This window comes from Camelus dromedarius, chromosome 18, assembly GCF_036321535.1.
Source record: "Camelus dromedarius isolate mCamDro1 chromosome 18, mCamDro1.pat, whole genome shotgun sequence".
Classification (NCBI taxonomy): domain Eukaryota; kingdom Metazoa; phylum Chordata; class Mammalia; order Artiodactyla; family Camelidae; genus Camelus; species Camelus dromedarius.
The window spans coordinates 23,567,839-23,590,584 of record NC_087453.1 but is presented as its reverse complement, the minus strand read 5'-3'; the positions used below and the strand labels follow the sequence as shown (position 1 = coordinate 23,590,584).

At 50.6% G+C, this 22,746-nt stretch overlaps 1 protein-coding gene across 4 annotated transcripts; it reads left to right on the top strand.

Moving 5' to 3' along the window:
- Positions 1 to 7,088: 7,088 nt before the first annotated feature.
- Positions 7,089 to 21,224, top strand: PDYN (prodynorphin). Of its 4 annotated transcripts, none has more exons than XM_031434071.2 (4): positions 7,089 to 7,391; positions 8,685 to 8,745; positions 17,432 to 17,576; positions 18,985 to 21,224. In XM_031434071.2, exons 3-4 carry the CDS (start codon positions 17,448 to 17,450, stop codon positions 19,624 to 19,626), a joined length of 771 nt encoding a protein of 256 aa, XP_031289931.2. In that variant the 5' UTR covers positions 7,089 to 7,391; positions 8,685 to 8,745; positions 17,432 to 17,447; the 3' UTR covers positions 19,627 to 21,224. The 4 variants fall into 4 exon arrangements, with proteins under 4 accessions (XP_031289931.2, XP_010986593.3, XP_031289932.2 ...); XM_010988291.3 differs by having other exon boundaries at positions 7,090 to 7,391; positions 17,429 to 17,576; XM_031434072.2 differs by lacking the exon at positions 8,685 to 8,745 and having other exon boundaries at positions 7,090 to 7,391.
- The last annotated feature ends 1,522 nt before the right edge of the window (positions 21,225 to 22,746 follow it).

Genomic DNA, 22,746 nt, shown 5'->3' with positions numbered 1-22,746 from the left:
GCGGCTCTCGGATTGAGGGTCTCCTTTCAGATCTAGTATCTGGGATCCCTCGGTGGATCTGTCCTCCTGCTGATGCCCAGGCTGCTGCTGAGGAATTTCAGAACTGATGGCTTTTGAGAAGCAGCTTGGTGAGTGCAAACAGCCCAGGCTTTTGAGGCAGACAGACTGGCTCTACCACTTACTGGCTGTGCAACATCGGGCAAGGGACTGCACTGCCCTGACTCAGGTTCCCCATCTGCAAAGTGGAGTTAATGACATCTACGTCCCAGGGGTGTTGGGAGGGGTCAGCGAGGTGGTTTGGGAGCAGTACCTACCACCTAGCAGGGATTTGATACATGGTTTTTCCCTTTTCCACTTGGTTAAAAACATTTCCCACCACTAACCTCTTGTTCAACTGTGGCTGAGGTCAATGTGGGCCCCGTGTGTGGTCGTGAACGTGAAGTCTATAGTTCAAGATTCAAAACACAACAGGGGCTTAGTCAACAGGTGTCCCTTCTTGCTACATGCGGGCTGGATTCTGGTTGGGGACCTGTTCCCAGGTGGCTGGGACTGACAGAGGAGCGTCCGGGAGAGGTAACACTGCACTCTGGAGTGAGACCTTGATGCAAGCCCTGGCTCCACCCCTTACCCGCTGTGGGGGGTCATTTCACCTCTCTGGGCCTCAGTTTCTTCATCTGCAGAGTGTAGCTTACAGCGCTCCCCTCCCAGGGCTCCTGAGAGCTTACGAAGGACCGTGCACACCCGTCCCGGCATCGCGCAGCGAACGCTGCCGTTTACGCACTTGCTGCTCTCCCGCCTTCGCTTGCCTCCGTGAGGCAGGAGTTCTCGGCATGCGCTTTGGGGGCAGAGTCACTCGAGCTTGGGTTGTCTTCCTCTTGAGAGCTGTGTGCTCTTAGCTGAGTCACTGCCTCCCTGAGTTCGGGTTCTTCCTCCGACTGAGTCAGGGAATAACAGCACCCACCTGCAGGGTCCACAAGGATTAAATGGGGTGACCCAAGGAGACGACTCAGCAGGGCGACGGGCGTCAAACCGATGTCGGACAACTATCAGCCGGAGCCAGAAAGGTCTGCCGCCAGCTGAGGCACACGGGAGAGGAGGGGACGTTTGGCCCTTTGGGGAACGATGTTCCCTCCAATTCCGGTTCACCGACTCAGCCGCTGGCATCTGTCTGCCCTCTTGGCTGAGAGAAGAAAACACTGCTTTCCCTCTGCTGCCTCATTGCTACTGGAGAGCTTTCCTCCACCAGGAAAACAGGCACCTTCCTCCCCAGGTCTTTCCTGCCCTCTCTGTTTTAACCATTTTCAAGGGTACAGTTTAGTGACATCGAGGACATTCAGAACATTGTGCAGCCATCATTGCAATTGATTTCCAGAACTTTTTCATCATCCATCCCCCCAAAAAACTCTGTGCCGTTTAAGCAATGTCACTATTTCCCTCCCTCCCAGCCCTTAGTAACTTCCGTTCTACTTTCTGTCACTATGAATTTGTCTACACTAAACACCTCTAAGTATAGAAGTGGAATTATACAATATCTGGCCTTTTTGTGACTGGCCTATTTCACTTAGCATAATGTCTCAAGTTTCATCCATGTGGTAGCAGGTGTCAGAACTTCATTCCTTTTTATGGCTGAACAATATGCTATTGTATGTATAGTCTACATTTTGTTTACCTACTTGGCTATTGATAGACACTGATTTGTTTTAACCCTTTGGATATTGTGAATAATGTTGCTATGAACATTGCTGTACAAGAATCTGAGTCCCTATTTTTGATTCTTTTGGGTATATACTTAGGAGCAGAATTGTTGGGCCGTATGGTGATTCTGTGTTTAACATTTTGAGGGGCCACCAACATTTTTTCCATAGCAGCTGTACCATTGTACATCCCCACCACAATGCAGGAGCGTTCCTATTTCTCCACATCCTTGACATTGGCTCTTTGAGGTGCATTTGGAGATCTTTGTTTGCTTGACAAACTCCTATTCATCCTTTAAAACCCACCTCAGATGTTACCCATTCAGAGAGGCCTTCCTAAACATTCCTTACAGTCTCAAACTTAATCACTGCTACTTCTGTATCCTTCATTGCTTTACTTTTGCACCTACCCTATAATTTTTTATGTCCTTCATATGTCCCCCCACTGGACTCTGAACTTGTAACAGCAATCAACTTGGATTTGAATCTGGGTCACCAGCATCAGAGCATTAAGAAATGCTCATGAACAGAATGGAAATGGTTGAGTAACTCACTTCTCCAGATCACTGGGCTCTAGATCCTCGTGGAGAACTATTCCCAGCCTCCAAATGCTCTTCAGATAAAGTGCTACACATACTTCACCTTGTGTTCAGGTCCCACAGCCATCATCCTCTCCTCTCCCCATCCCTGCCTTGTGCTCTGTGTTCCAGCCACAAAAGCGACTGGTAGTTCTTTTAGTCACTGACTCAACAAATGTTTACGGAGCACCTACTCTGTGCCAGGCACTGTTTTAGGTGCCAGGGACACAGCGAGTCAACAGTGTGCCTGCCTTCATCGTTTATATCCACTGGCGGGGACAGGCAGTGATCAGACAAACTGATACATCACTCAGCCAGAGACAAATGCTGTGAATATAATGGAGTTGGGCAAGGGGTCGGGATCGATGGGGTGAAGGGTGGGCAAGGGGCCTGATGAGGAAGTGACATTTAAGCCAAAACCTAGATGAAGGCAAGGGGTGTTCCAGATGGAAGACACAGCACATGCAAAGTCTGTGAAGCAGGAGTGTGTTTGGTGTGTCTGGGGAACAGCCGGGACGCAGGGCGGCTGCAGAGCAGTGAGCAGGCAGGAAGCAGGAAGCAAACGGTCGGCAGAGAACAGACCCTGCCAGTAAGGAGTGTGGATCTTATTCCAAGTAGGATGAAAACCACTGGAGTGTTTCAAACTGAGTTACATTTTTGAAACAATCTCTCTAGCTTCAGAGGAGCCAGTGGTAGGTACAGGCTAAAGCTGGAAGCAGGGACGGTCACCCCAGAGAGAAGTGATGGCAGCCAGCCCAGGGCAATGGAGCCATAAACTGTGAAGACATCTGATGACCTGGATTTGGGGCCAGAGAATCAGGGGCATCAAGGTGACTCCCCCACAACTCTCCTTGCCTCCAGGCCTTTGCCTCAGCTGTCCCCTCTGCCAGGTGCCCTTCCCTGCCTGTGCCTGGGCAACTCCTACTGGGGCATCAGCTCACCTGGCTCTCACTTCGCCAGGAAACCCTCCCTGACTCTCTCCACCGGGCTGGGTCAGGAGCCCCTCTTCAGTGTTTCCACGTTATTCTGGGTCTCCTATCCCTGCCCGCCTCATACCTCTAGGAACTGCCTGTCCCTACATCTGCCTCCCACCCCAGACCATGAGGACAAAGAGGGCAAAATTGTGTGCAGCACATTTCACTGCTAGGGCCAAGCACATTGTGACATTTCAAAATGAAACTCAGAGAGAGAGAGAGAGACTGGGCATTGCTACCCGTCAAGTACAGCTTCTGACTTTCCCTGTCCCTGTGGCGGCCACACACAGATGCGGCTCCTGCAACCAGCAGCCAGTGTGGGTCCCCTGAGTCACACGGGGCCCGTGTAGCATGAAGACCGGAAGCTGACCTGAGGGTGGGGACTAAATTCTGCTGGAATCTTCCCGAGTGACCCATGTCAGCTGCTCCTACCTCCCGATGCAACAGGTGGGTAGAGAGAATGCACGGAGCTTCGTGTATGAGACAGAACCGGGGCAGGGAGAGGCTGGGAGGTGATGCAGCTCGCAGATGGGACCAGCCTGGAGTCTGGTGGCCCGGCTTCCGGCGTGTTCTGCGGTTTTCTAGCTGCAGGACTTCGTGCAAGTGACAAACCTTCTCACCGCCTGTTCCTTGTCTTCACTGTAGAGCGGGGTGGGAATCGCATCTAATTAATTGCAGGGCTGTTGGGAAAAATCAAGCGCATTAATAGCTGTGAACCGTTTACAACAGGGCCCACCAGGTAGGACGGCCTTAAGAAATGCTGGCTTTCCTTTTCACTTCTCCTGTCTTCTGCCAAGTTCTTCCTTCTTCCCACCTACCGGAATGGTTTGAGTGCTGGTGGTTTCAAATACCTCCTGCTCTTCAGTCTTCGCTTTTGGTTCAAGGTCTGAATGAGAGATGTGAGCACTGAGGACGTGCGGGGAAGGGAGTGTGGCAAAGTTGGGGACAGTCTTGACCCCGCACGAGGCGAATGCCATCCCCCTGTCTTCAGATGACTCAGGAGCTCAGGGAGGCCAGATATCCACTGGTCACCACACAGGGAGGAAGCAGGATCATTTTGATTCAAGCCCAAATGAGCTTGTACCGACTCCGTGGTCTCCCATCCCACATGCTGCTGCCCTTGGGGCCCGCGAGCATCGATGCAGAGCACTGCATGGCCCAGGATGGGGTGAGCCTTATGACAAGCTCCTCCAGGACTAATGGAAAAAGCTGTTTCTGGCTTTGCCCTGTGTGTGTGTAAAGGATGTTGCACAAAGAAGGGAAAAGCAAATGAATGAACCATTTGCTCTTGAGGCTGACAACAGACTCCCAGGGTGAAGGATATGAAACATTAATGGCTTAAGGCAGGATTATCCACAGCATCTCTACCCTCTCTGTCTGTACTTCTCCTTGTGGTAAAGAAAGGCCCCTACTCCTCTATTGTAGTGCCTGCTGGCTTCCAGGAATGGGTAGCTCATCTCTCAGGGCCTTTGTCTATGCAAGGTTATTAGCAAGAGCTCATGGAGGTGGAGGTCAGGAGGAGGAGGTGAACAGTAAGGAGGACAGAGAGCCACGGGGGTGAGGATTTGGCTTCAGGGATAAAGAAGCTACCCGGGTTCCAGATCACCAGGTGACAGTCAACAGTCTGTAGCCAAGCCCTGTGGGTTGCCAGGCAGGGAGATGAGGTGCGGCCAAGCACTTGCTGAACCCAGGCCACGGCCATGGGACACTGGGGGTGGGACTCCTACCCAGGCACCTGGAGTCTTTGCATCTGCCTGTCAGATCCAAGGCACTGCCTGGGGAAAGGGACAAGGAGGAAAAGGGAGGCCAGACTGGGATCGCAAAGAGTCCTCTGTGGAAGGGAGGAGGGAGACTTCATCTCAGGGCTGGAGGGAGATGTGTGGGAGCTGAGCTTTGGGGCCGAGGGACTGGGTTCAATGCCTCCTCCATCCCTGTGTGCCTGGGGCCTCCTTGAACTTCAGCTGCCTAATGGGTTTGAGGATGCAGCATGACAGCCACCCCACATGCTTGCTTGTTGTGAAGATACAGTGAAACATACAGAAGTGTCTGAAACAGAGGAGGTGCCCTGCAAACGGCCCCTTCTGTCTTCCTGCTTGTAATGAACCAGGGGCAGAGAGAGGATGATGCCCCAGAGAACCCTGGTGCGTCAGAAAGGGAACACTGTGATTGTTCATCAGGACAGATGCTCACAGAGCACTCGTTACGTGCTGTTTTGCACATCCTCTCGTCTCACCCTCCCAAGAGCCCAGTGATCTGGATACCATTATCTCCATTTTACAGATGAGCAAACTGAGGCTTGGGTTGGAAATTTGCCTAAGGTCTCTGCCCTGGTGAGAGAGAGCTGGGAATCCAGTCCGCATCTAAATAGTACTAGGCACAGCCCTCTCCTACATTGTGCAGGTGGAGGGACAGTCCCAGAGGAGGAAGTTCCTGTCCCCACCCCCCAGGGCAGGCAGAGTCAAGGCTTCATGTCTAAGGAAGGATGAGGGAGTGAGCAGGAACCTCAGGGTCAGATAAACCTGGGTTTGGATCCTAGCTTGGTGACCTACCTGCTGTGTGTCTTTGTGCACGTTTCTCAGCCCTCAAAGCCTATTTTTCCTTGTCTGCAAAATGGGGATAATATTCATGACCTGGCCAGGTCCTGAGGATTAAACCTGACAGTGTTGGCTAACTGCCCAGCACAGCTTAGGTGTCTATTAAAATGGGCAGTCCCCGCCTGAGCTCTGAAACAGTCATGCCGCCCACCACAAACTGCTGGTCTGCTGTTGACTGAAGGGAGAAGCATATTCTTCTGTAAACTCAGAGACTCCTTATATTCTGGAAGGTATTTGCAGCCATGAAGAGCACAGCCTTTCAGCTGCTGCTGGCGGGGGCCGAGGGTGCACCGAAGAGGGTACACCCTTTGCCCAGAGTGCGTGCAAAGGCGCATCGCAGCTCCTGTCTTGAGGAGGATTTCATGATATTCGTTTTGTGTTGCCGCCAGAGAAAAATAAACCGCAGCTCCTGGCTGCTGGGAAGGGCTGTGTTTCTGCCAGGGCTGGTTGTGCCTGGCACCAGCTCAGGCGTGTACCCGAGTCGACTGTCGGCTGCAGGCAAACGTACGCACAGAAACATTCCAGCACGCGCGCGCGCCAGCCACACGCGGGGCCACCACCACTCACGACACGGGGCCCCGTACACCCCTGCTGGCTTCCCTCCACATCACAGGACTCTGGCAGCCTCGTCTCTGCATCTGTGTGTCGTGTGGGTTCTGAGTCTGTCTTCTGTCCTGGCTTCCTTCTCCCTCTTCCTCTGTCTCTCTGCTTCTGTCTGTCTCTTTGGGTTTCCCCGTCTCTGACACCTGACGCTCTCTTCGAGTCTCTGTGATTTTCTGACTCTTTCTCCCCGGCTTTGTCTGTATTTCTCCACGTCTTCTGACGGGGCCTCTCTCTGATACTGATTCTCTCTGAATCTTTCTGTTTTGCTCCTTTCTCCCTCTGTCTGTCTCCATCTGTCTCTATATCTGTCTGACTCTGTCTCTTATCTGTTTGTCTATCTGACTCTCTGTCTCCATATGTCTCTATATATCTCTGTCTCTCTCTCTGACTCTCTCTCTGTCTCCACCAGTCTCTATATCTCTGTCTTTCTGTCTCTCTCTGACTCTGTGTCCCTACTCTTTTGGGCTTTGTCCTTCCCCACCTCTCTCTCTCTTGTTCTATGACACTCTCCTGGAAACGCATCGCAGACTGAAGTGGCCGGATTTCAAGTGACAAACAGCACTACCCCCAGCATCCGCCCCCTCCAGCGCGGCTGCCTTCCTCCTCCACATCCCCTGTCACGAAGAGAAGCCTATTGTGTCGGGCCCAGGGAGTTGGGGTTGGAGGGCCCCGGGGTCTGCGCCTCTGACTGCTCTGAGCTACTTCCCCATTGGCTCTGAGCAGCCTGTGCTCAGCAAGGGCTGAGCGACAGGGGGAGGCTCCAGCCCATAAAAGGGGGCTGAGGCTTAGGAACTGTCATTCTAAGGGGCTTTGGCTGTGCTCACAGCTTCCTCTTTGACACCTCCTTCTGAGGGGAGTCAGGGCCATCCCTGGGTCCTGGACCGGCTACCTGGCACCTCCCTCTGACCTGCTCGGCCAGAAGCTGCTCAGGGACAAAGAAGAGCACAGGTAATATGCAGAGGGTCACTGGAATCCTCTCTTTTGGCTTTATTTCTTTTTTCCTGGTTCTCTGGACCTGAGAGCGTTGGAGCTTGGGCTGGGGAATTTCAGGTTCGGGTCTGATTATCTTGCAAAGGTAGAAAGAGTTATGAGGCTAGTTTACAAAACCAAATCAGTTTGAGACAGACTGCTCTTCGGAATTTCCCTCTCCGTACAGCCCGGGCTGAAATATAAATAGATGTGTTGCTCCCTCCCAAGAGGACCCCCACCTTGGTTTTGGCTGGGGGGTCTTCTCCCCCTTGCAGGCTGCTCCACACATCGGTTCCCATGTGAGAGAGAATCGGGTGCCCTGTGTGGAAGAAGTGAGAGGTCCAGCTAATCAGGGTAATTCTAAAGGTCAGTGATTCTCGCTGGACTTACAGAACAAGACGTTGGGGGCATTCATGAGACATCAGGGCTCTGGCATTTACCTTGGATCGTGTACATCAATGTACAGCCAAGTTTAGCCTTTTCATTCTTTTTGGATCGTGTTTAATTGCTGACAGGGTGCTGGCTTTAGTGGCTTCCTTTAAAGTAATTTCACACAGAAATGAAGTTTGGGGTTGTTTTGCTGGGAGGGAACGAAGAGAGAGTGACAACATGCCAGGAGAGGCAGGCTTAGCAGGATTTTTCCTGTCAATTTTACTTTGAGAGGACTTGTTGCTTTCATGTAAATTGCAGCGGGAGGAGTTAAGTTAGGCAGGGATGAAACTCAGATGAGAAAGACATTTTGCTCACTGGTAAAAGATATCCACATTCAAACAAAGTATTCTAGAATCTCAAAGTTTGACTCTAGTGAAAAAAAAGAAAGAAAGAAAAAAGAAAGAAAAAAGCTAGTGAGCTTCAGGGAAAAATGCCTGCTGGTGACTCCAAGGTTGAATAGTTAACTCTGAGACCTCATACTTTTTCCTGGGTATCTTTTATCTAGATCTCTCCAAGCTTTACAAACATTCCTTACTTAAGCCTCCAAGCTTCCCAAGGGAAACAAGCTCTTCAGATTATTGGATCTGATTTCAATTCCCCTCCCACAGATCAAAAGTCTTCATTACCATCTTTCTTTCAAGGGTTGGGAAAATACACAGGCTCATCTTTCTAATTTGACAGGCTTTCCAGTTAAGATCCACTGCAAAACATTTCGGAATGTCAATCCTCTTCACTTCATTTCCCCCCTGCTCCCCCTCCCACTGCTGCTCTTTCCATCTCTTTTCCCCTCACCTTCTCCCCCCATCCTACCCCACCTTGCCTTTTGTTCTATTTTTGCAGGTCATTTATCTCCAGGCTTTGAGATCTGCGTGGGGGAGCTGTTGCAAGCAGCCCAAGCCGGGTGAGCTGTGCTGCCTGGGGGAGGATGCTGAAGGGATCTCAAGCCCACTGCTTTGCCCCAGATGAGCTAGAGGTGTGATGGGTGCCAGGTGAATCCCATGGCGCTGCTGCAGCTGGGAGGGGTGTGTTGCAGTGGCTCCTGAGGCTGTGTAATGGAACCCAGCATGTTTTACCAGAGCTGGCAAAAGGATCAGCTCTGGGGCTGTTTGAGAAACTTGCAATCCCCTTAAAGCACGTGGAGAGGGATTAGAGTCTTTAGGAGTCAGGAATTACCCATATATTGTTTAAATGTGTGTCTCACATCACCCAAGTCAGTGCTGGGTTCAAGTCCCAGATCCCATCACTCATTTCCTGTGTGATTTGGGGACAGTAACTCTCCCTCTCTGAGCAATAGGGATAACAATCTTCACCTCCTGAGGTTATTGGGAGATTCCCATGGGATACAGTAACATGCCTGGCATTCAGTAAGTACTCAATAAATGCTAGTGTGACTGCTCACATTTTCACTGTCCAAAGTGGCAGAGTTGGAGCCTTCTCCTTCCCCGAACCTAGGATAGCATCCTTGATCTTCCCATGGCATTCTGTGCCATGTCCAGGAAATATGGTCTCATGTCTAATATTTCTATCTGTGGGGCTGGCACTCCCTCCCTGCCCCACCCCTTCTCTCCACACCAACAGAAGACTATTTCTTCAGCTGGTGCCTCGGGATCTCCACGTGTCTTATTGATCGATCCTCTCCAACTCCCCCGCCCACTGCCCGCCTCCTTGGGTCATTCTTGCACAATTGTTGTATTTATTAGATGTCTTCCATCTTCTAAGCGGGATCAATAGCCGGTGGTTTGATTTCAACGCATGTCTGAGAAAGTGCAGTCAGCTAGCTGGTATCTTTCACCGTTTTTGCGCGTCCCAGCCCGTAAATGTTGGTTAATCTCACTGGGCCTGACAAAGAGCTAAAACGATTTCAGTGAGTCAGAACTGACCTTTGTGGCAGGCAGTAAACATTGCTGGAGGCACCCAGGATCAGGCCCTGGAGATGGAGAGGTGTCCCCGGGTCCTAGGAAGCTGGAGCTCATTAATCCCTCCAGCCTGCGCCCAGACAGATGCTCCTGGCAGGAAGGTAACAGCCCAGGGCCACGAGGCACATCCCCTGGCTCAGGAGGCCTCTCCATGAATCCTTCCAGCATCCGCCTGGCTAGAGTGGTCACCGCGGGCAACAGGCGTGCTCGTTGCGGGCATCGGCATTTGGCCCCTTGACCTATCATTGGACAGTTCACTTTAACCTGACAAGGGCTTACGGAGCAGTTATGTGATTGGGCCTCGGGCCCACTGGCCACTAGGAACAAAGGGCAGATCAAAGGGTTGTGGGAGGAGGGAACTGGTGTTTGTGATTCACATAGTAGGTCAACCTCCTGAATCAAAATCCACTTCCTCCCTGCCTTCTCTCCATCTTTGTCTTGTTCCCGCTCCTCCCCCTCTTCCTCCTTTTCGTTATACCTTCTCCTGCGCCCTCTCCCCACCCATCTCGGCGTCTCACCTGTATTTTCTTTTCCCGCATGTCTGTCATTTCACCCTCTGCTCTTCTAAGCCCTTCTCTGTCTCCCTCTCGTTCTTTTCTCTCTCTCTCTCTGTATCTCTGCACCTCCATCTCTCTGGTCCCCCTTTCGTTGCTTTTCTCCCCATCTCTTAACTGCATCCAATAATGAAGGGTGGGAGTTCCAAAGGAATCTTGCTCTTGAAAAACAGCCTTTTAAAAATGTGCTTAATGGTCCCGCCATGAATGTGGATCACAGGGCCGTCTTTCACTGGTCTCTGCACAGCAAATAGCCTGAGAGGCGGCCAGCCCTCAGCGTGGGCCTCATGCTCTGCTATGTTTTGACTTCTTGGTGGACTAACCAGTGCCCTCACTTTCCATTCAGAACTGGAGCCCCCATCCTCCCAAACTGATAATCCATTCTTTGTTAATGGCATGAAAAGTCTTAAACTCTTTTCCGGTTTTGGAGGTCTCCATTGGCCAGCCCACTGGAGACCCACAAAGGTGAACTTCATATATTTTTGAGTGGGGTAAAATTCCTAGAACAGTCTTATCTTCAGGAACATGAGCTGGAATGAGGGGAGCCCTGTGGACGTTTCATCTGTGCCTACAGCTCACGATGGCTTGCGGAGTGGAGTCTCAAACCGACCCTGAGCCTGCTCTGCTGGGGCCTGGCCTCTTGGCCCAGTCGTTTTGCTTCTCCAAGTCTCTGTCTCGCCATCCAGTAAATGGGCTAATAGAGCCCAGGCTACTGGACCCTCCAGAGGTGAGGATGCAGTAATTGAGATACAAGCTGGTCGCTGTGCCCTAAACAGGGGGTGCAAGGGACCCAGTCGCTGCCACTCCTCTGGCATGCGTGTGCCTGGGGCCCCGGGGGCGCTGTCACGCAGTCCTCACTCTTCCCACCTGGAAACTGAGCCTGTAATGGTAGCACCTGCCCAGGAGGGTCCACGGGCCACCCCAGGCCTGGCACAGGGCCACAGCAGCGCAGTGACTGCTAGAAGGTTATCCAACGACACCATGGCCTCCACGCGAGTCAGGGCCCGGGTGTGGGAGGCCCCAGTTCTGTCTCCCTTTCCCTCCTGACTCATGATGTGACCTTAAACAAGTGACTTCATTTCTACCTTTTCCCATTTCCTCTTCTATCAAATAGGGATAATCATATGCGGATAAAGTGCTCAGAGAGATAATTGCGATGTTAAATCAAGCCATTATTATTCCATGCTGGCTTTTTAAATAAAAATGCTTGCTGCTCCTCAGAGCCCACTGAATACAATACAGAAATATCAAGAGGAGATAAGAGGGCGGGAGATCCCTTCCCTTTCAAGGAACTCTGGGCTCTTGGTGAAGAAAGGGTCTGCTGTGTGCTGGCCTTTAAATGATAGCGTCTTAGGGGTCCTTATGGAGACACAGTGGGGAAGTGACACAAACCCACTGACAGGTAAGAAGACTGAGGCGTGGACAGAGGAGCAAGTCCCCTCTGATTTCCCCAAGAAAATCAGCTTCAGAACTGCTAGAATAATGAGAATTGTAAAATGGTTATAAAATTAATGAAAGCAGGGTCAGCAAACTTTTCCTGTCAAGGACCAGCTAGTAAATATCTTTGGCTTCTGGACTCAGCTGTGCTTTTGTTGTGTGAAAACAGCCAAGACAAATGTAAATGAAGGGGAGGCTGTCGTATGAATCAGGGTTCGCCAGGATGTACACATAGAAAGAGGTTCGGTATAAGGGCTGGGTCGCGTGACTGTGGAGGCTGGTGAGTCCAAAATCCCCTTTCCCAAGGCGGAGACTCCCCCTTCCTCCCCACCCGCCCAGGCTGTCATCACTGAGCTGGCCCAGCATGCCTCGAGGTAGTGGCTGAAGAAATGCTTCCTGAACTTACAAAAGTGGTTTTACTTTAGGGGGAAGGGAGACCTTAGGAGGCTCCCTGGCCGGCCAAGCTGAGTTTGTGAAAGAGGCCCCTCCTTCACCGTAGGTGACTCCAACCCGCACCCCACCACCCTCTCCCTCCCAGGGGGGTCTGGGCCTGACTCACGGCCCCTGGAGCTCACCAAGCAGCTCACTTCCCCGTCCTACATAGAGATGAACAGCAAAGTCAGGGGAGATGACCAGGCAGGGCTACCCGTAATGTACAGCTTCCGGGCAAATCCCTACAGCAAAGCAAAGTCCCTCCCCCGGGACTCGTCTGACATCTGACGTTACTCAATCATTTGTTTATCCCGTCCAAGGAAGGAAATAGGATGTCTTAGGAAAGCTCAGGGCTGATGCGTCTCCATTAGAGACCAGAGAGATCCCTTGGGAAGCCTTATGCATCTGCTTACAAACCAAATGAGTTTGGGCATGCAAATTCTCCTCTCCAGGCCTCAGTCTTGTCCTGTGTACAGTGGGTATAAAAACTCACCTCTGGGTTGTTGTGAGGATTAGAATAACGTGTAAAGTGGGAAGGCGCAGCCTGGCACTGGGTAGGCTTTTTGTTTCTTTTTTTTTTTTTTTTAGAACATTTAGTTTATTTTTGTAAAATAACATTTATTTAATTTGGGGGGAGGTAATCAGGCTTATTTAATTACTTATTTTTTAAGTGGAAGTCCTGGGGACTGAACCCAGGACTTCACACACGCTGAGCAGGCACCCTACCACTGAGCTATACCCCTCACCTGAGTAGGCTTTTGAGAAGTGGGGCCGATGTTGGACTGATGGGACCATGAGTACGGGCTCTCAGACCGCCGGCACCCAGCAAGCTCTCCACACATGGCAGTTAATTCATTCAACCACTTTTTTTGAGTTTCTGTTCTGTTCCAGGCTGTATATTATCACTCCTTGTTGCCTTTTCTTTTCCATCTCCTGCAGACCGAGTATGGTTGAAATACAGCCTTCATACTCCCCTTCGTTTCCTTGTCTCTGCCCCCAGCCCCAATGCCTTCCCTCTTCTCTGTCGCTCCATTTTAGTTACCCACCCCATCCTTCCTTGCTCTCTCTTTGGACTGTTTGCACTTCCTCCCACTCCCTCTCCCTCCGCCCCCTTATTGGGCTCTCTTGGTCTCAGTTCCCCACTCCCTCCTATGTCCCCACTCCCGTCTGCCCTATTCTCTTTCCTCCCCTCACTCCTCTCCCTGGTTTCATTCACATTTGCTGAATTTCTTTAGCAGGTGTTGGTTTAGACAGCCTGCAGGTCTGTGAGCTTTCTCTGGGAACACGAAGATGTGAGTCAGAAAAATTCAAGCCAGGTTTCTGAGGGGTCCAGGGTTGCCTGTTTACTCACTCACACACTTGTGTGGAGCTCTTGTTCTCATTCTAGCCCTGTGTTCACCACTGGGGACATCATTCATTCATTCATTCATCCATCCATCACTCAAACGTCCCTTGTTTTCCCATCACATTAGAATGAAATGCAAACACTACCTTGGCCTACGAGGGTTGTCACCGTCTGGCCTGTGCCCACATCTCTGCTTTCTCCCCGTCTCCTCCCTGATGCTCCCACACCCACCCGGCCTCCTTGTCATCTTCAAACACAGCACACTCTAACCTCCGGACGCTTCACTTCCAAAGTTTGCACTGACAGGGGACTCAGGAAGAGGCAGTTGTATGGTAGAGCCACACAGATAGCTGTGAGAGCTCAAAGGGGGGGCCTAATCCAGGCAAACTTCCTGGAGGAGGCAGCCGAAGCTGAATTTCATCAAAACTCAGAGACACATATGGGACTAAGCACAAGGCCTAGCAAACAGTGAGTGCCTGGTCAATGGCAGCAGGAAAGCCCTGGGTAAGGTGGGAAGGGGCACAGGCAGTGGAGAACCCGGAAGCAGGGCAGACTGGCATTTCGGAATTGTCCTCTGGCTGCTGTGTGGAGGGTGTCTCAGGGGCAACATTGGAGGCTGCTCTGGAGCCAGGAGGGAGGAGCTATAGCCTGGGGAGGAAGTGCAATGAAGGGACTGGGCTGTGGGCTCCAGAGCTCAAATGCTTGTGTGCAAATTCCAGCTTTGTCATTTACTAGCTCCAGTGTTGTGGCAGGTGTCTTAACTCTGTTTTCTCATCTGGAAAGTGGGTGTACCAGCAGGAGCCACCCCACAGAGTTGCTGTGAGCATAAATGGGTTCATCCGGGAGAATTGCTCAGAGCATCTCAAGTACTCAACAACCATCAGATCCACTAGAGCTATTATGATTAAATATAAAGTTCGTGGATGAGAGGAAAGGATGCTGATGTTACTTTTGCCAGGGACAAAAAGACCTCAAATTGAGCTTCCTACCATAGCAGCCAGACTGTGCGAAGCTTCTGGCCAGGAGTTGGAGGGTGGTACAGCTGCCCCTCCCTCAGTGGGTTAAGTCACTGCTAATCTTGTGTCAAGCCAGCCCAGCCATCACTGATGTGACAGAAAACAGGAGCTGCCTGCTTTGCATCTGCACAGAAATGGCACCGCTCACTCGCCTGGAACCCAAATCCGCTCAGCAGTTGATAGAGCGTGAGAGAAACTCAAGGAAGGATAGAAGCGTGGGATGGACGCAGGTCCACCGCCCTGAGGTTTCTCCTCTGAGCCTTGCTGCTTAGGGACGCAGACCTAGTCCAGCCTCAAGAGAGGTGGACAAGCCTGAGTTCTCACCTTTAATTGCTGTGTGACCTCAGGAGATTTACCAAACCTCTCTGAGCCCCAGGTTTCTCATCTCTGAAGTGGGGATAATGATGACTACCTCTCACAGCTGGCAGGTGGATTGAGTAGAATATACGAGGAAAGGCTCTGTGCACAGGGCCCTCTGGGTCTCACAAAGGGCTCAGCTATTAATAATCAAAGTTGTCTTAGAAATTGTAGTCATTAAGGGCACACGGGTGGGGAGTCAAACAGAATGGATCTTGCCCCCCAGTTTCACCACTCACTGGAGGGCACAGGGAATTCACTGAACCAAAAGTGCTACCTCACTGGGGAGGAATAAATGAGATGATGGACGTGGGGATTTAGTCAAGGCCTGGAGCACAGTAGGTGCTTCATCAGTGGTGGCGGGGATCCTTGCTAGCCAGGCTCTGGAGGGAAACCTACTGTGTACTTTGAGACCAACTGCTCTGGGTAACAGCGTGGGGCCCTGGGGCCATGGGTGGAATCTCCAAACCCCTGTATCCCCTGAGCAAACAGGGCAGTGTGCAGGACGGGGAACTCGGAAGAGGGAGGGAGGACAGCCGTCTCTGAGAGCAGCGGTACAGGCATTAGGCCACCAGGACCAGGCTGGGAGGAGCACGGAGGCCCTGCCCGGGGCGGGGGTCTCAGGGGAAGTCCTCACTTCTAGTTTGGAGTTCTGCACCGCGCTCCCATTTGATGGCTTTGAGTCTCAATATTTGGTTTATAAGGAGTTAACTATGAAAGGGACAGTTTTTGTTTTTTGTTTTAGTTTGAGGGGGTTGGTAATTAGATTATTTATTTATTTATTTACTTATTTATTTATTTATTTATGGGTGCACTGGGAATTGAATCCAGGACCTCATGCAAGCTAGGCATGCACTTTATCACTGAGCTATACCCTCCCCTCCCCTCGGGACAGCTTTTTTTTTTTTTTTTAATTTTTTTGTTTGTTTTTGAAAAAAATTTGGGGGGGTAGGTTTATTTATTTACTGATTTATTTTTAAATAGGGATACTGGGGATTGAACCCAGGACCTTGTGCATGCTAAGCACACACTCTACCACTGAGCTATACCCTCCCCAGAGACAGCTTTTAATAGACTATTTGTGAAGCATTCATTCATCTGCCTAGTATTCGTTGAAGACGTACTGTGTGCTGGTCAGGGTACAGCAGGGACAATGCCAGTAAGGGTCTGTGCCCTTTGGGAGCTAATATTCCAGTGGGGGAATGGTAATGAGAACATTGACAACACGCACCAGACAACAGGACGATGCGAAACGGTGAGTGTTCCAGTGCAGACAAAGCAGGGGGATGTGAGAGAGACCCAGGAAGCCAAGACACAGACAGGGGTCAGCAAATGCCTCCCCAGGCACATGACACTTAATCCATTCAATTACAAGAAGAAGTGAGCCCTGTGAAAATCTGAGGCCAGAGCACTACAGATGGAGAAGCAGGAAGTGCAAATGCCCTGAGGTAAGGGCAAGCCTGGCATATTTGAGGAACACAGAGAAAGTATTTCAGAGACCAAAAGAGGATACAGCTCCTGCCTTCATGGAACCAAAGTCTGAAGACTCACATAGTTAATTATCCAGAGTGGGATATTTTCACGGAGGAAGCACAAATTTCTGGGAAAACACACAGGAAGAACATCCCATCTAACCTAGGACATCAGGGAAAGCTGCCTGGAGGAGGTGATGTCTCCTCCAGGGCCTAAATGACAGGTAACAGAAGAGAAGAGGAGGGTTTCCCAGGAAGAGGGGATAGCATGTGCAAAGGGCCAGAGGTGGGGCAGGGCCTGATCCATTCATTAGGGAAATTACAGGGAGCCAGACGTGGTTGGAACCCAGAGCTGAAGAGTTGGATGTAGGGATGAAATTGAGGGTGTCCCTCATTTAGGAGAAGGGCCAGGCCTGACCCAGCCTGATGGGTCTGATCCCAAGATTGATATGATGAGACAGGCACTACAAGGTGGGTAAAAGGGACCAGGGGAGGATGCTGGAGGCAGGGAGGCCAGCATGGAGATGGGTGAAGATGGAGCTCTGGCCAGAGCAGGCAGAAGTGCTGGGGTGGAGAAGGTCCACAGCAGAAAGGACTGGGCTGGGGACAGCCTGGAGTGCAGGAGAGAAGGGCAAGTGAGGGAAGGCCCAGAGAACACAGAAAAGCAGGTAGACAAGTGCCTTCTGGCTTGGCGGGTTCTGAAGTCTGGCAGACTTCCTAGTTGTGTGAGCAATCATTTCTCCTCTCTGAGCCTCAACCTCCCCATGGCACTACCCACGTTAAGAGTCTTGTGCAGATTGAATGTGAACACACAGGAAAGCTCCTAGCACACAGCAGGCACACAGCCCCTGGTAGCGCCCTTCCTGGACTGTTGGCCTTACGCACCCGCTCCTCCTCCCTGGGCCTCTGTTGGTTGGACTGTGGAATGGGAACAAGAACGCTTGCCCTGCAGTGCAGGGCTGCCAGCAGAAGTTGATGAGATGGCTTTGCAGGCTCAGGACACACCCCGCAGTGTGGGCGATCACAGATATCATTTTCTCTTTATCTCTCCCCAGCAGGAAGAGCCAAGACAGAATGGCGTGGCAGGGGCTGGTGCTGGCTGCCTGCCTCCTCGCGCTCCCCTCCGCCACAGCGGACTGCCTGTCCCGGTGCTCCTTGTGTGCTGTGAAGACCCATGATGGGCCCAAGCCCATCGACCCCCTGGTGAGTTTCAGGCAAGGCTGCTCCACGCCCAGGTCCTGGCACCCGTGCGAGGAAGGGACCGTCTGTGTGTGAGCCCAGAGAGGGAAGGTCCCGCCTGTGCAGGGCATGTTCTGTCAGCCTGCACTGCAGGGGCTGCTGTTCTCCAGCTCCCGTCCCCACCCCAGACCTCACCACCATGGGCTCCCTCAGGTCTGGGGCAGACACTTAGGTTTCCAGGGAGCCGATTGCCTGGCAACAAGGAGTGTCATTCAAGAGGCAGTGCTGACTTCAGGAGTCAACAGCACTATATGAACTTTTCAGGGCTGCTTGCACCAGGCTGATGGGCACCCCCCAAATCTAGTCACTCCCACGGAAGGAGCTCTTTCCACCACCCCTGGATGCCAGGATCTGGTTGTCAGTATCCAAGCCTGACCCCTCTCCTGGGACTTTAGCATCTCTTGGCTGGCTTTGCTGGCTTTACTTTGAGTCAAGCTTCTCCCTTTGACTCTCCCGTGACAGCAGACCAGCTGGCCCAGAGGTGCAGGGTGTGGCAGACAGAACACAGGCTTTGGTTCTGCCACTTTCTAGTTGCATGACCTTGGAACCCCTTCTCTGTGCCTGTGCGGAAGATGAGGAAACAGACATGGAGAGGTGAAACAACTTCCCCAAGGACACACGGGAAAGCTATTTGCAAAATGGGTCCGGTTCCCTGAGATGATGATACAAAATATTAAGTATACAATTCTAGCCGCTCTTTCTTGAGATGCACATGACAACGCACTGGGTGCTGCCCATATATGATCTCAGGAAAGCACAGTGGTTAAACGTGAAGACTCATGGCATTAGAACCTGGGTCCAAGTTCTGGGACTGTGCAGCATTGCATTGTGGTCATCATCATCATTATAATGTTTGAATTCTCCCTACTCTTATGAAGTAGATACTGTTATCTCCCCAGTTTGAAGAACCCTCAAACATGTCCTCACCTGTGTTCTTTCCACCATTCTGCTTGGCTTCTGTCCCTCTCTATGAAGTGTTTGCAGCATCCTTCACACCTTGGAAAGGTTGGGAGAACCAACTACTCCTTCTGGAGTCAGAAGTACAAGATTACTGGTGAGCGTAGCAGAGCACTACGGGAAGATCTTACTTCCAGTTTTGGCAGTGTCACCTGTGGCCATGCATCCTGGGGGAAGCTGTTTCACCTCTCCACGTCTGTTTCCTCATCTTCCGCACAGGCACAAAGTCACCTACCTTTTTAATGCACCATTGGGAGCATTAAAGTGGGCATGTTAAAGTGGGCAGTCCGGGGCTTAGTAATGGCTTTTTGATTATCTCAGACACTGAACAGGGGACTTTCTGGGGCAGGGGCTTGTGGTTTGATGATTTGCTGGGGGTGGCATTACCACTATGGTCTTGGGGGGTCTTTTGCAGATTTGCTCGCTGGAATGCCAGGCCGCCCCGCAGCCCACTGAGGAGTGGGAGAGATGCCAGGGACTTCTGTCTTTTCTCACTCCCCTCACCCTCGGGCTTGAGGGCAAGGAAGACTTGGAGAGCAAGGCCACTTTGGAAGAACCCTATAGTGAGCTGGCCAAGCACGTGGGGCCCTTCTGGAAGGAGCTGGAAAAAAACCGATTCCTCCTCAGCACCCCCACAGAGGAGAATGCTCTGAGCAGGAGCCTGGAGGAGAAGCTCAGGGGTCTCTCCAGCAGGTTAGGGGAGGAAGCGGACTCTGAGCTGCTGGGGGACACCCAGCCAGATGACGGTGCCATGGAGGCTGGAGCGCTGGATTCCGATGAGAAACACCCCAAGGAGCAGGTCAAACGCTATGGGGGCTTCTTGCGCAAATACCCCAAGAGGAGCTCAGAGGTGGCTGGGGAGGGGGATGAAGATGGGGATAAGGTGGGCCATGAGGACCTCTACAAGCGCTACGGGGGCTTCTTGCGGCGCATCCGTCCCAAGCTCAAGTGGAACAACCAGAAGCGCTATGGCGGTTTTCTCCGGCGCCAGTTCAAGGTGGTTACTCGGTCTCAGGAAGACCCCAATGCCTACTACGAAGAGCTTTTTGATGTGTAAACCCCTCCCCACCACGGAGTTGAGTCAGGAGCTTCCCCTGACGCCCTTCCAGATTGGAAGGCACTCATTCATCCTCCCCCTGTGGCCCCCCACTCCATCCTCCGTTCGGCATTTTCTACAAAACACTCAAGCCTAGCCTGCCTGTCTTCTGCAGTGTTTGTCTGGGGTCAGTGAGGGGTGAGAATAGAGGGTCCCCTCTCCCGTAGGCTTAATGCTTGGCTCTGCCCCTATGCTTCTAAAACTACTGCCAGCAGCAGCTTTTGGTATCAATCCCTCCACCCCATTCATGTGACTCCCCAGTTCCTGGAATCCAGACGGACTTCTTGATCCCTCTGGATCTATGATCTCCAAACTTTACTGCTCAATGCTTCTCTAAGAAGAAAAAATGATCATACCCCCTCCCACGCAGACATATTCAGTTATATGGTAAATATGTATCATAAACATACAAAAGAGAAATCTAAAACAAGATAGATAAACAAATAAAAATCCTAACATTTTATTCTCACACCTCAAAAGATCCACCTACATGTGGAGACCGTGTTTTAGGTAAAAAGCTCAAACACTGCTTTTTTATTGGAGCAGGAATTCCTACACTAGGGTTCCGTTTCCCAGTGGGTTAAATGTTTGGTCAATGTACTCTGAGTTCTCTTTGTTTAGAAACACACCTTCTGAAGAACCCAGTTCCTGGATTCCAGTCCGTGTCGGTACCCTGGACAGCGCCCAACTCCTCACAGGAGGGGAAGGGAGTGAAAATCCCTTTCCGAAATGGTTAATGAGAGCAGCTCTCCTGAATGCTGAAAGGACCAAGGAGGGAGCGAGGCAAACCAATTTGTTCTGTGCAACAGACTCAAAATGTGGACCGGTTCCCTCAGCCCTCATTAAGCTAATTAAACTGATTGGTATCACACTCCAACCCCAGGATGAACTGAAGCTGAGTCAAGTTGATGAGGTTAAGCAAAACCGTGTTCTTGAGCAGCTGAATCTGCTGCCAAGAGTCCAAGCCATCTGGCCAAACATATGCATTGGGCATTGGGTAAGGGAATCCAGAAGCGACAGCTAGAAAGAGGAAAAGGCCCTCTTTATCCCCCGTGATGATTCTTTCCTCTTAATGCCTCCAAGTGAAACCACAGAGAGGAATGAAATGATTAAATGCTTGAGGCCAAATGAGTTCCCTTGATTCAGATAACCCAGAATCAGAGACAGGGACCTCCTGATGCTTTGGTTTCAGTCAGAGTCCTCTCTTCTGTCTCTTTGTCTGTCTCTTTCTCTCTGCCTCTCTGAATCTGTCTCTCATTTGTCCCCAGGCACTATGGTTTGGTTTGTGGATCCAGGAGGCTGGCCTGGATAGGGGAGGAAATGAACTTGAGTTTGGTTATTTTGTATAAGACGCTATTGAGCTCACATCTTCATGCACAACCCCCAGGCCTCTCATGATGTTCTGAAATGTATAGATTGTTTTAGAGTTACTTTGTGTGCTTTTTGAAAATCCCATTTATGCAATTTACTTGGTATTGCTTAGTCCTCAACAAGACTGTGTTGTTTCCTACTTCTCCAGTACAATAAATAAAATAAAGATACTGATGACTTGGGCTGTGCATGCGTGTGTGTGTGTGTGTGTGTGTGTACCTCAGCCCCAAGAGTGAAAAGACCATTTGCAGAAAAGAGTACTGTGGAATGAAAAAAATACAAACACACACACACACATTCAGATTAGAAAACTTAATGTAGGCTAATAGAAAGAACACAAACTTTAGAGTGCCATGGCCCTAAATTTGAGATCTGTGTGGCCTCAGGTAAGTCACTTGACCTCTCTGAGCCTTTGTTCCCTCCTCTGTACAATAAAGACAACAGTACCAATTTTGCAAGGTGGCTGTGAAGATTAGGTGCGATCAAATACGCAAAGGTCCTAGGACATAGTAGGCACTCAGTAAATGAGGGTTTCCTCTCCAACATTGTCTTAAGGGATAGTGGCAAAGCTCAAAGATCAAGCAACATAGTGGGGAGAGGAGGGAGGGGTGCTGTCTCCTATGCTGGGTGACCAACTGGAAGGGAGAAATGTTTCCAGACAAAGGGGAGTGTGATAAGGATGAAGAACACTCTAGAGAATGGCTGGCATGGTGTCCTTTACTAAAATGACATCTCTCATGAAAAGGCATAGATGAGATGCTTTTAAATATGGCTAGAAGATTCAGTGGCTACAGACCTCATGGGTTCCCATTGGACATTAGCTTTCTGAGTGACTTCATAGAAAACACAGAGTCAGGGGGATTTCATTCATTCCTTCATTCATTCAACGAAGTGGTAATTGAAGGCCTTTGACCAGGTGCTGGAGGTACAGGAAAATAAGACAGACAAGGTCTCACCTCTTATGGAACTTACAGTCTAGTTGGGGAGAGAGAAATAAACACATAAACCAAAATATAAATTAAAAATAAATTAAAATTAAAATTAAAATATAGGACTTTTTTTAAAGGAAATAATTGGGATTTGGTAATAATGGATAATAGGGGTAGGGAAGGAATCTCTATAGGGTATTCAGGAAATCTTTCTTGAGGAATATTTCATTTTTGATATTTGTAGGATCATCAAGTTGGAAGGAACCTAAGATTGGGATTATTTCCTCCAACCATCTCAAGTAGGTTAAAGAAGCAAACAAACAAACAAAAAACCAGGTAATTTATTGATTCACACAAAAGAAAGATCCAAGATACTTAGCTTCAGGTGGAGCTTGATCCAGGGGTCCAATAGGGACACCAGAACCTCTCTGTCACTAGGCTCTTCTCTCCCCTGTGTTGGACTCATTCTAAGACTCCACATGCTTTTAGGATGGCTGACAGCAGCTCCAGGCTATACCAGGCAGACTCAAGTCCAGCATGCATGCTTTCACAGCAAATCCCAATCAAAGTTTCATGGCACCTCATGAATGGGTCAAACGTCCATCCTGTGCTAATGCCAGTCATTGTAGACAGACAGATTAACATGATGCTCTGATTGGTCAGAATTAAACCATGTGGTCACTGGATCCAGAGCTGGATTCAATCCAACTCAAAGTAGTTGGACTAGGAGTGGGAAAGGGGGTAATTTTCTCAGAGGGACACTTGTTCCCAGTAGGAGAGT